The following is a 13,931-nucleotide window of genomic DNA, read 5'->3' on the forward strand; positions in this document are numbered from 1 at the left end:
ATCCAATTCTTCTTTTTTTACAACTTTTTGCAGCGATCTTTACAAATATCGGTCGGTCCGACCATGATGTCCATTGGAAGGTTACTAGTGCCATAACAAATTATCTGTATCTTCATCGTTGTCGTCAGCGTCCACCATGTCCTGTTCCAAACATTTGATGATTGACTGGATATTGACAAACCCACCAGACATGCATTCGTTCGCAACTACTCCTCCCTTAAGTCTGAGGAGAATGGTATCATTGACTCGAATGAATGTCTGTGCTGGCACCTCAGCCAAAGGTATCTGGATCAATCTGATTGATGGCGGTAACCCCTTCATGATTGCAAGAGCGTGCTCAGGTTTGGCACGATGATAGTATAGTTCCCTGATCGATGGGGGCAGTTCACTGGGTTCAATGTAGTAGGACTTGTTGACCAACTTCAAACGAGTGAGCGATGAGGGCAGGCCTTGAACATTGAATGCGGCCACCTTATCGAATGTGAGATAAGAGCGATCGATTGTAAGACTGGTGATTCCATTGGGATAGATTAGATGTGGCTCTTGTGGTATATATGGCTCAACATTCAGCCTCCTCAATGACGCAGGCAGTGTTGTCAGGTCAGAGGTCGATGTGATCATTGGCAGGCAAAGCTTGTCCAGGTTTGGAAAGTAGGTCGATGTGATGGCGTCCAAATCAATCAAAGTTGATGACATCAATTTCAATACGCGAAGATACCTCAGCTCAACCATGGCAATGTGAATAGCATGATTTGAGTGAAGTACCAGGTGCTGCAATGGCAGATGATCGATGCGATTGGTATAACGCACGCCAAGTGTGAGAGTGATGATTGATGCAGGGAAGTCTGTCACTGGTTGGTTGAACTGTGATCCATCCAGACAGAGCTCAGTGAGTGAGCATGGTAGATTGGTGCGGTCAAGAGGCTGGTTGAACTTGGCCGCGATGTGTAGTATCCGCAGTGATGAGGGCAGTGTGCCAGGGAGCAGGGGTGCTGAGAAGTCGCCATAAAGATAGAGCTCCTCCAGTGGCATGGTCAGATCGCCAGGTGCAATATGCATTGGATCATAAGATGATTGAAGATGAAGAGATCTTATGGTGTCTGGCAAATAAACCAGAGGCATGCCCTCCAATGCCATCTCGATCGATTTGAATGGTATGTCCAGCAGTGATCCCCTGTTAAAAGATGGATTGGGCTTTCCAAACAATGTATAATACATTATATATGATATGCCAATGACTCTATGCTCCAACTCTTTCAAACATACACCAACCTTATCCCAGAATGTTTGATCGAACTGATACAGATCAATCTCTCTAAATGTCACCTGACCAATATTCACAACATCCATCAACCTCCTAATCATCTGATCAATGTCAAGTTGACCCATGTCTGTGTCGTTCGTCGTTAATGATTGATTGATTGTGATTGATTGATTGATTGATCAGTTGATCAACAACATACCAAGAAGTATATCATAATCATCAGATTCTTGATGATCTGTCGGACCGAAATCAGAACAGTATATAAGTATATCCATTGGTTTGTTTGTAATATCATTATGTACTTGTTGTTGATATGATCTAAGACATATCTTGTTGTTATTGTTGATGTTACTCCATTGATTATATCTTATAAGTTGTTTATAATTAAAGTTGAGATAGGAGTGTCTAGAATCAAACAGACGTCTACACACCAATGACAACATCAATCTATCAACATTACTATCTAAACATGATACTATATCTCTAAGTATTATAAATGGTAATGATTCCATCATTTACTTATTTGATTGATTCAATGAATGATCCAAAATCGATCATTGACCTTTGACATGCTCATCGACGTCAACGTTTTTGAGATTGTCTTGGTAGACCATAGTGTCATCAATCAGTATTTGATCGATTTGTTCTCGTTGGACAGGGTCAAATACCTCTGGAAATTCATGATTGGGATTGATATGATCGTAAATCCTTTCCATTGAGTCTGGATATTGACAATTGACTCCAACTTTGATGTTTTCTATTATCTTTATATTTAACTTTGCCCATCTAATTAAATTAATATAATCATTTATAATGGATTGTTTACATTCCTATGTACAATCCTTTGTTAATATATAATTGTAAACTCTAATTGTCTGTGTAGTATCATATGAAACTAAGTGATATGGGTCACCATCTGTTCCTATCTTTCTATGACATTTGTCATTGGTTAATTATTATTATTAAGTTAGTTAGTTTTGTTGATTGATTGATTGATGTTCACTACAATAGTTGAAGTGGAAGAACGATGGTATTGAGTGATTGATGAGAGTCCAGACTACAACTCGATCGATTAACCCCACAAGCAAACCCACAATATCTTCATGTCAATCAAGTATTTTATGGGTCATTCCAGGACAATCAATTTTCTTTCTCATCCTTGTTTGTTGTTGGTGACGGTGCTCCTGTTGTTGTTGATATATTGTTGTTGGCATCAGTAGGTATTGTCGAGGGCGATGGAGTCTTTGTTGTTGTGGTTGTTGTTGGTATTTGTATTGAAGCTGTTGATGTTGAAGTTGTTGAAGTTGTTGTTGGAGAGGTTGCATTGTGCAGCTGTTGCTGATGCAGCTGTTGTGATCGCCTATCGGATATAACCAACTTATCATATAGTGCAATGTCCACCTGTTGAACATCCTCATCATTGAACTCTTCACCTAGACTGTTCTCATCATCGTATGTGTCGTCATAGTGGCTGTCGGAATGAATCGATGACTGATATTGTAGTTGAATAGATTGGAGGAGAGTTAGATAGGATGCAAAGAGGGTTCACCAACAAACAAATACATACCAGTGATCCAAGATCTATATCGTTGTCCTTGCTACTGTCCACGGCTGCTGTTGCTCCTGGTTGGTGCTTGGCCAAAGCTGCCTGCTTCTGCTGTTGCAAGGTGAGTTGTTGAAGGAACTGCTGCTGTTGTTGCAGTCGCTTCTGATGCTGGAGCAACAGTTGACGCTGTTGGTACAGCTTCTTGTACATTCCCTCGACTCTGTTGATGTTGATTCCATTCGGGCCTACTCCACTAATGTTGTTGTTGTTGCTGTTGCTGCTACTGATGATGCTGCCAGCCATTGAGGATGTAGGAGGGATGGATTCGCTGGTCTGATTAAAGTCCGAAGCGTACGAGTCGGTGCTGGTCTCGTGTGGCACATAGGGCTTGCCCTTGCGCACCTGCGTGTACTGTGCTCCATCTCTGGCAGGTGACTGCACGTACTTGACTGGTGTCTTGTGATCGGCTGCATAGCCATACGGCTGAGGTTGCTCTGTGTACGCAGGATAGCTCTGCTGCTGAGGTGCCTGTTGAGGGGTGTGTGGAGGGTACCTCTGCTGCTGCAGTGGTGTCTGATGGTGCTGCTGCTGCTGATGAGGATGAGGCTGCTGTTGCTGCGGTGTATTGTACAATGATGGATGATGTTGTTGAGGAGCGTATTGAGCTTGATTGTTGTATTGTGTTGGATAATACTGCTGCTGTTGCTGCTGCTGTGGTGATGGATGTTGCTGTTGTTGTTGCTGCTGTAGTTGTCTATGTTGTTGTCGTCTTTGTTGCAGGATCTGTAACTTGCGCAGTATCTCTTGTTGTTGTTGCATCTTCAATTGTTGATGGAACTGCTGTTGAACCTGTTGTTGTTGTTGATGAAGATGCTGTTGATGTTGATGTTGTTGCTGATAGTGCTGAGGAGTGGTGTGATGTTGTTGGATTGGATTGACACCAGTCGAGGAGGAGAGGCTGGGCTGGTGATGGGTCGTAGCCGAAAGCATCTGAACCGTGTTGCACACAGTGTCATAGAGCTTCACCCATTGGAACTGAGTGGATAGAGTCTTGAGTTGATCCATGATCATACATAGATAGGCAATGTCAAATGATGAGTGCTCCTCAATGAACTTGAATGTGTCCACAACAAGCTTCTTGCTCTCCACATGCCAGTTCGTAGCGATCTCCTATTGTTGATCGTGTCAGTTAACTGATCAATCAATCACACGATGCACTTAAACTATACTTACTGGTTGATGTTGTGGCATCTGTGGTTGATGCTGTTGCTGCTGATGGAGATGTTGCTGCTGCTGCTGTGGTTGTGGATAATGGAATGCCGATGGACTGTCATCAATGATGTGGGACGTTGGCGATGGGGATATATGATGATGGACGGGAGTGTTGCGCTTGGGAGTCCTCTGAGTATTGACCTGCTGTACAGTGGATGGTGTGGCAGCAACAAACGATGGCGAGACACGCTTCTGGAGATGCTGGCTATTGACCAAGTTGTTGATGTAGCTGCTCTTGCTGTTTGTTGAAGAGGGGTAGTCTTCGTCGTCGGTGATCTCCTCGAGCTGATCAATATCGTCATTATTGGCGACATAGCTGTTTGGGACAACGAGCTGAGGATTGGAGGGTGCCACTACGCCGACACCGCTGCTGGTCTTCTTGGGTCTGCCTGGCGTCACTGGATTGTTGGGGAAGTGACCTTTCCACACTTGGAAGCTGTCATCATCCTCGCTGTCACTATAGTTGACCAGTGATCTTGCATGTTGCTTGTTTGTCATCAATGTTGATGTCGTTGATGTCGAAGGAATGATTCCAGTTGGTAGCGCGCTCTTGGGTGGCTTCTTGCTCGAGCTACCAGGGGCTGTGATTGATCATGATCATGATCGTGTGAGTGAATGATTGAAAGTTCGTTCGATCATTCAAATTAGTAACTTACCTTTGTTTGGCTTTGTCTTTGGAAGCCAGTAAATGCCTTCTCTAAGATCATCTTCATCGTTGGTCTTGTTGTAGGACTCCATATGTTCGTTGTATGTTACGTCATCCAGCGGCTGGCCATACTCGTCCAGGTAGAGGTTGTATCCCTCCTCATCGTCAATGCCATCAGGACCATAGTCAATCACAGGCCGAGGGCGTTTACCAGACTTGTGGTTGGCGTAGAATCTCGCGTCATCTTCGTAGAGGTCATCGTCTTGTTCCTCGTCCTCGTCATCGGTGCCCTCTTCGTCGTCATCTTCGCCATCGACCTCTTCCTCATCCTCGTCATCCTCATCTTCGATCTCCTCTTCCTCTTCATCGTCTCCATCCTCCTCATCCTCATCAAAGGCCTCATTGCTTGCTGCGTCCTCATCCTCCTCCTCTTCATCACCCTCCTGTTGATCCTCCCACTTGCGGGAAGTCATAACATTCTTGATCAACGTTGATATCTTATCGAGGTTCTTCTTTGAACTGTGTGATCGTGTTGTAGTTAGTATGTTTGATTGATTGATTGAATGAGTGATCAACGACAAACATACGTTCTAAGATGTAGTAACTCATGTTGTATATTGCTCATTGCCATCTCAAGTTGAATCTTTTGTTCATCTTGTTGTGAATCAACTTGTTGAAGTTGTTGTTGTATATTGTTATTGTTATTATTGTTGTTTGATGTATCATCAGCCTCTTGACCACCGTTTGTTGTATTGTCCTCTTTGTTTGATGTCGTGTCCAATACAACAGTGCTCTCACTTGTCTTTGCAACATCTTGTTGTTCCTTGGTAGTCTCTGTAACACTAACTACATCTCTCTCCTCAACAACACCTGTTGTTGTTGTGTTTGTTGGTGACTGTTGTCCAACATCATTCTGTTGTTGTTCATTCCCTTGCATTTCTCCTGTGCAATATATATATATAAATGATGTACTTGTTTGTTATTGTTGTTGGCAAGATAATGAGAATGATCAACAAAATGACACTTTGTTGAGTGTTCACCAGCAGATCACAAACAACAAGTTCCTTTTCAAAAAGTATCAAATCAACACTTTCTTTGAAATGATCAATTATTAGTTATAACCTTAGCTCGCTCGTTGGGTGTGTGTATCTAACACTGGAGGTGGACACGAGGATTGTTTATTAAGTTGATCCATACAAGATGGATGTTAAACACTTTACTTAGAGATGGTTGGTGAACTTGGGAGACTCGTTGGAGTTGTCCTCGAGACCATTGGCAAAGGCAAAGGGGATTGCCGAGAACTCCTGTTGGGTCAATCCTTCAATACAGTTGATGCTGACATAGGCGAATGCTGGTGATCCTGGATACTCGCCACGCATATACATCTGGGTGCCACACGACTTGCAGAAATAGTGTCCAGTGCACTTGGCGCCATAGTGGTATACGGCCAGGTTGGACTCTGGCGTGGTCAACTTGAGTGAGTTGATGTTGGAAACAGGATGTACCCACATCCTAGTCTTGAAACAACTTGAACAGTTGCAACGGCCACTCTGACTAAGATCAGATTCCATATCACATGTCAATCTGACCTTTCCACAATGGCATGATAATACGAAGTTTCTTAACTTTGAAGCGATTGACATTATTATTTGTTTGATAATTGATTAGTTTGATTATTTGATTTGGAGTATTAGATGTTTGTAAGTTGATGGATCTTAATAAGGACTGGATCCAGGTTTATATAGTTATCCAGTCTGGAAATTATTGATCCAGTTTGATCATATTGTTTGATCCAGGTTTGACCAAAAAATACTTGGAAATGATGATCAAAGTAATCCACTGTTGGGCGCAGGCGATGATCATCTGACCCCGCCCATACCCCCTGTATTGTACATTGGCTTAAGAACTAAGAATCATATTCTTATCGATGTAACCGATCCAATAGACATGCCCTTAATCATCCAAATATTTGAATTTAAGTCCAAATCAAACTGGATAACATTATCTGTTGTCAACAACAAAGTTGAGAATTGTCCAAGTACAGACACTACACATTGACTCTTCTGGAACATGTAGGATGTCAGATTATCTTAGACCCCCTTATTTTGCTCACATTATTCTTAATCTTTATTTACATTCCAATCACTCAGTGACTCACTAAGATTACTTGCCAATGGGTTGAGTATGATGACGCGCCACAGCCGAAGCCAAGGCCAGAGCCAGGGCAAAAGATACTTAGGCCACACGTGAGAATAGGTCGATGGCTTCGGATGGAGCACTCTTTCTTATGGTGATTTCGAATCGACAGTGGAGGGTTGTCTCGTTACCAGTTGCTCCAACTATGATTGGCCACTTGCTACGTGCAGCCAATAATGGTTCATTGCCAGGCATGTATCTGCTCTCAGTCTTGATCACCTCCATTATATCAAAACACTTGTCGTAGGCCGTCATGTTGAACTTCTCAGCCATCCTCTTTATAACATCACGCACGGTCTCATTGGCATTGATCCTCACACTCTTGAAATTGCCATGTCTATAAAAGAACTTGATCACTTCTGTCGTGTCTGTGACTGGTGTTATCTCGCGAATTGATGGTTTGTTGATGATTGGTGTCTGGCCGCGCTCAACTAGATCCTCCGACAGCACTGGCTTGCCCTCGGCTGCCGCCACCATCTCTCGCTGGAACCAGGAGTGCGCCATGTCGTACGATGAGTAGCCATTGGTGTCCTGCATGTGGATGTTGGCGCCGTGACGTATGAGCCATAATGCCATTACATCATATCTATTGGTAACCAATGAGTGCAGTGGAGTGATGCCACGATTGTCCTGTGCATTGACATCTGCGCCACGGAACACTAGCAGCTCCATCGCCTGTCTATGTCCTCTTGCCGCTGCAATATGTAAAGGTGTTGTACCCTTTCCATACTCGCACAGGTTGACGTCCACACCTGTATCAATCATCTCTCGCAACTTCTTAATATCATTATTTCCAACTGATCGCAACAAATCATAATCATACTTTTCCAGAACCATTATTATTATTATTATTATTATAATTATTATTACAAGTTATTATTTGTTTGGATGATAGAATGATTGATTGATTGATTGATTGACTTGGTTGTTGTCGATTAAGGTGTTATAGGTACCTTTAAACAATAGATGGCTTGGGGCTGGTGTGTGGAGGGGGATCACATGATGACCATAGGGGTGTAGTTATCTGATTGGCGTGTGTGTGTGTGTGTGTGTTTGATTGTGTGTGTTATAAATAGTCGATCAATCATTGAAACATGATGTGTAGTATGCGAAGGACACTGTGGACCTTAGATGAATGATGGTATTGGATATATTGGTACTTGTGGGGATGGACATGGATTGGAGGCACCGCCATTGTACTCACTATACCATTTGCCACAGGCCAATGATGCACAGGTGTTTGGATTTTGTCCATCATTGCGCGGACATCCGCTCTTGATGAAGCAATTCTGAAAGTCTCGCAATATCTGAGGGATGGTCGATATGTTGAACTTTGAGTGGCAGCGTCCATTGACATTCAGTGACAACTCGTCGGACAGCAGGTCTTTGGTCTGGCACACGCACACACTGCCAAAGCGACATCGGTTCAGAGGTCGACGGACATCGTTGCAGTCCTCCTCAGTGTTGGTAGGACGGAAGATCCTGTTGCACTTGTAGTCCGTGCACTCCAAGTCCTGCGAGACATCGCAACTGTACCAATCCTTAATGTCGCACACGTCGCCATATTTGAGGGAGAAGGGTGGCACGCACACGCCGGGCTTGTCCGTGTTGCGCAGACATGTGCTCATCCACATGCACTGCTGGGTCTTGTTGCAAGGACTGCCATTGGGCAGGCTGGCCCTGCAGAGCTGATCAACGCATCGTTCGTTGCCACGGCAATCATAGTCATTGCCACATCCTGGATACTTTCGTCTGGCACTTATACACACATTCTTGAATAGATCGCATTCTTGACGATATCCACATTGATAGGTGAAGTTACACCTCTCTCCAAATCCCAAATAATGTGCTGTAACACATGTATCATTGACACATCTAAGATATTGATCTCGACTACACTCCTGATCCCTCTTGCATTTAGCACCTGCCATTTTAGGATAAGTACATCTCGATACTGATCCACCTGTTCCTGGACATCTGTTATTGAGTTGAGTGATTGAGTGAGTGAGTGATCTGATCAATCTATCGATCGATCAAACTAAACTTACATAGTTCCACTTGGACATATTCCATTCTTGATACCTATGGGCTGTGCCAAGAGTTGATAACATGGATCTCCCCAATCCAAACATTTATAACATTGTCCATTGACCATGATAAGTGGAATGTAATCAAATATTTGGATTGAATGGCATAGTATCAAGAGACCAATGCAACGTAGAAGAAACCATATAGTCGTCGTATTCGTCGTATTCGTTGTTGTTGTTGTCAACCTAGATACCATTTATCTATATAATGAATGACTCTACTTGAAAGAGAGAGAGTTGTCTCTTTCTGTCTGTCTGACTTTATGTCTATTTGATTATTAATTGGTGTTCTTACGAATGAATCACGAATGTACTGGATTCATCACACTTCTTGTAGAGACACATCAAAGTATGTCTGTCTCACATGTCTCATGTGATTGATTGATTGGGATGAGTAAGTCAGTGAGTGAGAGTGTGCTGAATGGTCAGTCGCCAATCATTCCATCGATCACACACACACACACTCACAGACTGATCAGTCACGTGAAGTGTCGACACTTCACACGTAAAGATGGGATGACATAGATATATACTTCACATTGAATGAATGAATGAATGAGTGAATGAATGAATGAACAAGAAGTGATCTTCAATTAATTTCCTGGAGATGGAAAGCGAAAGGACACAAAGAAGTTGTGTCCCTCACTTTCAACACTTCAAAGTGTTATTACCTTCTTCTTCTTTCTAATCATCATTGTTGTTGTTATAATAGGTAGATAGATATATAGACATGTCAAACAATCATAATAGAAAGTTAGTTATATTAGCTGGAAATGCTCATCCTATATTGGCTGAGGAGATAGCGTCACATCTGGATCAGAATGTTGGCAAGGCATTGGTTGCCAAGTTTGCCAACAGTGAGACACAAGTCATCATCAATGAATCAGTCAGAGACGTTGACCTTTATATCATACAAGTATGCTTATTATGCAATTCTAAAGGGATGGGTTCGGTTCGGTTCATTCGTTAACATCAATCATCCCATCCCATCAACTACTACAACTACAACTCAAGCCAACATGTAATCCATGTGTCAATGATTATCTTATGGAACTGTTGGTATTGGTCGATGGAGCAAAGCGTGCTTCAGCACATCGAGTTACTGCCGTTGTGCCATTCTTTGGTTACTCGCGTCAATCAAAGAAGGACAAGTCCAGGGCACCAATCACATGCAAGCTAGTCGCCAACATGATGGAGATGTCAGGAATAGACAGAGTGATTACAATTGATCTCCAGTACGTCATCATTCAATCATTCAATCAGATCAATCAACTAACATAACATGTAAATGTAGCTCGAGTCAGATTCAAGGATTCTTCAATATACCTGTGGAGAATGTATACACTGAACATCTGTTCACCAAGTATATCAAGAATCATATCGAACATCTTGGTCCATTCGTGATTGTGGCGCCAGGTGTAGGAGGAGTGAAGCGTGCCAAGACTATATCGGACAGATTGGAAGCGGACATTGCAATCATTCACAAGGCCAACATCAATTCATCCGACTCTGAGACCGTTCTGGTGGGCGAGGTCCAAGACAAGGTGGCCATCATCATCGATGATATTGCTGATACCTGTACAACACTGAACTCGGCCGCCGTTACACTGATTCGTCGCGGCGCCACCAAGGTCTTTGCGCTGGTGACACACGGAGTCTTTTCCAACAACGCCATCGACATCATCAATGAATGTCCAATCAGCGAGCTGGTCATCACTGATTCCATACCCAACCAGCACAACAAGTTCAAGTGTCCCAAGCTGAAGATCATCTCCATCGCCTCTGTGATGGCCGAGACAATCAGACGTGTACATAACGGTGAGTCTGTTACGCACGTCTCTAGACATGTACATGAATGATTGATTGATTGATGACCATTCATACGTCACCTGACTATCAGCTGACATCTACTGTATAATATATATCTATCTCTATCTAGCAACTTGTGTGTAGTAGTTTATTATTAATATCGCATGGTTTGTCGTTGGGTAGATTGATTGATTGAATGAATGAGTTGATCGATCGATCGCACTTTAGAATCTAGTCCTAATGCTTGTGATTGGCCTGTTGTATGCAGAGATAATGTCGACCTCTGTCATCTCACTCTCTGGTGAACGGTCGAGCTTGTTACCAATCAAACACAACTCCTTCAGCTTCTCCTCAACCTGTTGCTCCGACATATTTGTGACTACTCTATTCTCCTCCTGTCCCCAGTCTATGTATATATGATTGATTGATTGATTGATTGTTAGTCTCTGCTTCTTGATGTATATATATGAATCATCGATGACCTACCATATCTAGCATAGATCACTGGCTCGATGCCATGAGTCTCGCGGATCATCAATGGGAGTCTTGGGTTCAGTCTCTTCAAGTCTGCGTAGTTCTTGGTGATGAAGTTTCTGTTTATGCGTGTACATTGTATGTTAACAACCTGATTGATTGTTTGATTGACATCGCCAAGCTAATAAACGTTCATCATCATCATCATAGTCGTCATCATTATAGTCTTCGAATGAATGATCATTACCTAAGTCCATCACTGCTTTGATTAGTCTGACAGAAGCAGATTCTAACCTCTTGAAGATTATGTGACAGCAATGCCCTCCACGACATGTTATATATAAATTATATCTGTATGTTATTAATGACAATGACAAACTTATCACATTCGGGTCCAAAAGAGGACTCAGGCGGTCACTCTCACTTCGATTCTCTTTTTTGCTGAACACCCCCTGACACGACCCATCATTCATTCGTCAATCAATCACAAGTCAATCACTGATTACAACAATGGTTTATTATAACTTTAAAGTAGTCTTGGCTTGAGATGTCCAGTGCTGATCAAGTACTCGACTGTCTCCTTGAGTGTAACATCTAGATCAATGTAGAGTCTGCCAATGCTGATTGGTGTGATCGACTTGACTTCGTAGTTGAATAGTGCAGAGTTGGGAGTGATTGGCTTATGCTCAGTGGTATGATCATGGAAGTCGTACTGAGGGAACAGTTGCTTGGCACGCTCAGCAAGGTCAACAACAGACATCACTCGGTTGCTAACAAGTTTACGTTGACGATTGTGATTCTCGGTCGATGTGAGCACAACCATGTGAGTGTCGACAACATCGCGCAGGTCGACTACACCCATGTATCCATTGCCAATGTCGCCACGAAGTGCATTGGCAAACAACTCGACACTGGAGTTGAGGTGGCTGGCGAGACCGGCGCCAAGGACAAATGAAGGGCTGACGATGATCATCTGGAAGTGGCTCGGTCTGAACTCGACGGCAGCCTTCTCAGCCAGGTACTTGGAGTATGGGTATGGGTTGGAGATGTTGGTCGACTCGTTCCAGTCGTCCTCGGTGTAGACCGCCTTCTTCTTGGCCAGGTCGACAACGGCCACCACGGACGAGGTGATGATAACTTTCTTGATGGAGGGCACCTTGTCAGCAGCCTCGAGTACGCGGAGGTTTCCATTGATGGCGGCGTCAACAATGGTCTTTTGTGGATCGGGTGCAGTGTAGAGGAATGGCGAGGCAACATGAAGTACATGGTCGGCACCCTGGAAGATGGTGGCATAGTCAGCGGTCTCCAAGTCACCATCCTCGAATGAAAGATGTTCATTGGCACCCTTCAACTCTGTCAAATGTCTCAACTTGTCCTTATTTGACTTATCTCTAACTATTGCCACAACCTTATAAGTACCCTTAAGTAACAACTGTTGAATGATGGCACTTGCAATGTATCCAGTTGCTCCTGTCACTACGACCTTTTCAATTTGTTGTGTAGATATCATTTTTCTATTTAATATGTTTAATTGTATCTGAAGTATATATGTTGATGTATTAATTAATAATACAGATAGATAGACACTGTCTATCTATTTATATTCATCCCTTACTCTCTATCTCAAGATGGAGAGATATTTATGAAACAAAGAGGGAACCACATTCCCCTGTGTTCTCCTTGTTCTCGACGGCGAGTTGTGGGTTGATCTTCTGAAAGTTGGTCGTGGGGGAATCAATCGATTGATTCGAACAGAATGAAAGGGTGTTTAGGGGGTGACATGTCATATGAGTATGTTCAATCAATTATTGTTGCTAATACAACAAGACAAGAGGACTCTTCTAGTACGCCTCATAACTATTACATCTCTAGAGCACTTATCATCATCATCATTAAAGTTTGCTCAACGAACATACACTTTATTCATTGATCTGTACTTGTAGATTCAAGCTCTAGAAATATTTATCAGCCAGGCATTGAGCATGGAAAGGATGAATGAGATACTTAAGAGATCAATCAATGTTACATTAAAATGAGTAACGTTCAACTTTATGATCATCTGTTTGTAGTTTGACCATTCATGGATGATGTTGTCTTCCCAATAATATTAAATGGTTCCACGCAAAGTTGGTCCGAACGAGTAACTTGGCAATGACGCATATCGTTAAGGTAATTAATTACCCAAGCTATCCACTCTGTTGTTGGTTCTAAATAATCATAACAATCAGTCTATCAACCATTCAATCAATCAAAATATATATATATAATAAGAAAATAGGACAATGAATCAGAAATCTGAACATAATAATCATATCAATTATACTTGTTCTCAGTGTAGTCAATGCACAGGATGATAATGTTGGAGACTATTGTATGATCTGTGTCAAGGATAGGCAGAGAACATGCTGTGGAATGAAAATGGCCTGTGAAGATGGAAAGATTATCATGCTGAACAATGTCAAGCGCTGCAAGACCGACAAGAAGGAAATCAACTGTGGCGAATGTGACAAGAGTGACAGCAAGAATGGTTACTTCAAAACTGTACACTGCGGCTGCCAGAACTCCTGGGGTTGCAGCCAACTATCTTTCTGTAACTGATCAATCAATCAATCTTTTCAAGTCAATCAAACACATCAA

The 13,931-nt window shown here is 42.6% G+C and overlaps 8 protein-coding genes across 8 annotated transcripts; 1 reads left to right on the forward strand and 7 right to left on the reverse strand.

The window, feature by feature from the left end:
- Window positions 1-84: 84 nt before the first annotated feature.
- On the reverse strand, window positions 85-1,539 carry SAMD00019534_073040 (hypothetical protein; the record flags this gene model as incomplete). Its single annotated transcript, XM_012897711.1, has 2 exons — window positions 85-1,391; window positions 1,464-1,539. 2 exons carry the CDS (start codon window positions 1,537-1,539, stop codon window positions 85-87), a joined length of 1,383 nt encoding a protein of 460 aa, XP_012753165.1.
- Window positions 1,540-2,404: 865 nt separating this feature from the next.
- On the reverse strand, window positions 2,405-5,665 carry SAMD00019534_073050 (hypothetical protein; the record flags this gene model as incomplete). Its single annotated transcript, XM_012897712.1, has 5 exons — window positions 2,405-2,755; window positions 2,832-3,980; window positions 4,044-4,663; window positions 4,739-5,247; window positions 5,316-5,665. The coding sequence occupies 5 exons, from the start codon at window positions 5,663-5,665 to the stop codon at window positions 2,405-2,407; spliced, it is 2,979 nt and encodes a 992-aa protein (XP_012753166.1).
- Window positions 5,666-5,948: 283 nt separating this feature from the next.
- On the reverse strand, window positions 5,949-6,371 carry SAMD00019534_073060 (hypothetical protein; the record flags this gene model as incomplete). The annotated part of the gene is made up of 1 exon (XM_012897713.1): window positions 5,949-6,371. One exon carries the CDS (start codon window positions 6,369-6,371, stop codon window positions 5,949-5,951), a length of 423 nt encoding a protein of 140 aa, XP_012753167.1.
- A 598-nt stretch (window positions 6,372-6,969) lies between these two features.
- On the reverse strand, window positions 6,970-7,767 carry SAMD00019534_073070 (hypothetical protein; the record flags this gene model as incomplete). Its single annotated transcript, XM_012897714.1, has 1 exon — window positions 6,970-7,767. A coding segment is annotated over one exon (798 nt), but the record flags the coding sequence as incomplete, so codon positions are not given.
- Window positions 7,768-8,051: 284 nt separating this feature from the next.
- Window positions 8,052-8,552, reverse strand: SAMD00019534_073080 (hypothetical protein; the record flags this gene model as incomplete). The annotated part of the gene is made up of 1 exon (XM_012897715.1): window positions 8,052-8,552. The coding sequence occupies one exon, from the start codon at window positions 8,550-8,552 to the stop codon at window positions 8,052-8,054; it is 501 nt and encodes a 166-aa protein (XP_012753169.1).
- Window positions 8,553-9,741: 1,189 nt separating this feature from the next.
- On the forward strand, window positions 9,742-10,870 carry SAMD00019534_073090 (hypothetical protein; the record flags this gene model as incomplete). Its single annotated transcript, XM_012897716.1, has 3 exons — window positions 9,742-9,927; window positions 10,026-10,246; window positions 10,306-10,870. 3 exons carry the CDS (start codon window positions 9,742-9,744, stop codon window positions 10,868-10,870), a joined length of 972 nt encoding a protein of 323 aa, XP_012753170.1.
- A 174-nt stretch (window positions 10,871-11,044) lies between these two features.
- SAMD00019534_073100 (hypothetical protein) lies at window positions 11,045-11,627 on the reverse strand (the record flags this gene model as incomplete). Its single annotated transcript, XM_012897717.1, has 3 exons — window positions 11,045-11,226; window positions 11,307-11,413; window positions 11,542-11,627. The coding sequence occupies 3 exons, from the start codon at window positions 11,625-11,627 to the stop codon at window positions 11,045-11,047; spliced, it is 375 nt and encodes a 124-aa protein (XP_012753171.1).
- A 193-nt stretch (window positions 11,628-11,820) lies between these two features.
- SAMD00019534_073110 (hypothetical protein) lies at window positions 11,821-12,804 on the reverse strand (the record flags this gene model as incomplete). Its single annotated transcript, XM_012897718.1, has 1 exon — window positions 11,821-12,804. One exon carries the CDS (start codon window positions 12,802-12,804, stop codon window positions 11,821-11,823), a length of 984 nt encoding a protein of 327 aa, XP_012753172.1.
- Between the last annotated feature and the right edge of the window lie 1,127 nt (window positions 12,805-13,931).

The sequence above is a fragment of the Acytostelium subglobosum genome, assembly GCF_000787575.1.
Source record: "Acytostelium subglobosum LB1 DNA, scaffold: scaffold14, whole genome shotgun sequence".
Taxonomy (NCBI): Eukaryota; Evosea; class Eumycetozoa; order Acytosteliales; family Acytosteliaceae; genus Acytostelium; species Acytostelium subglobosum.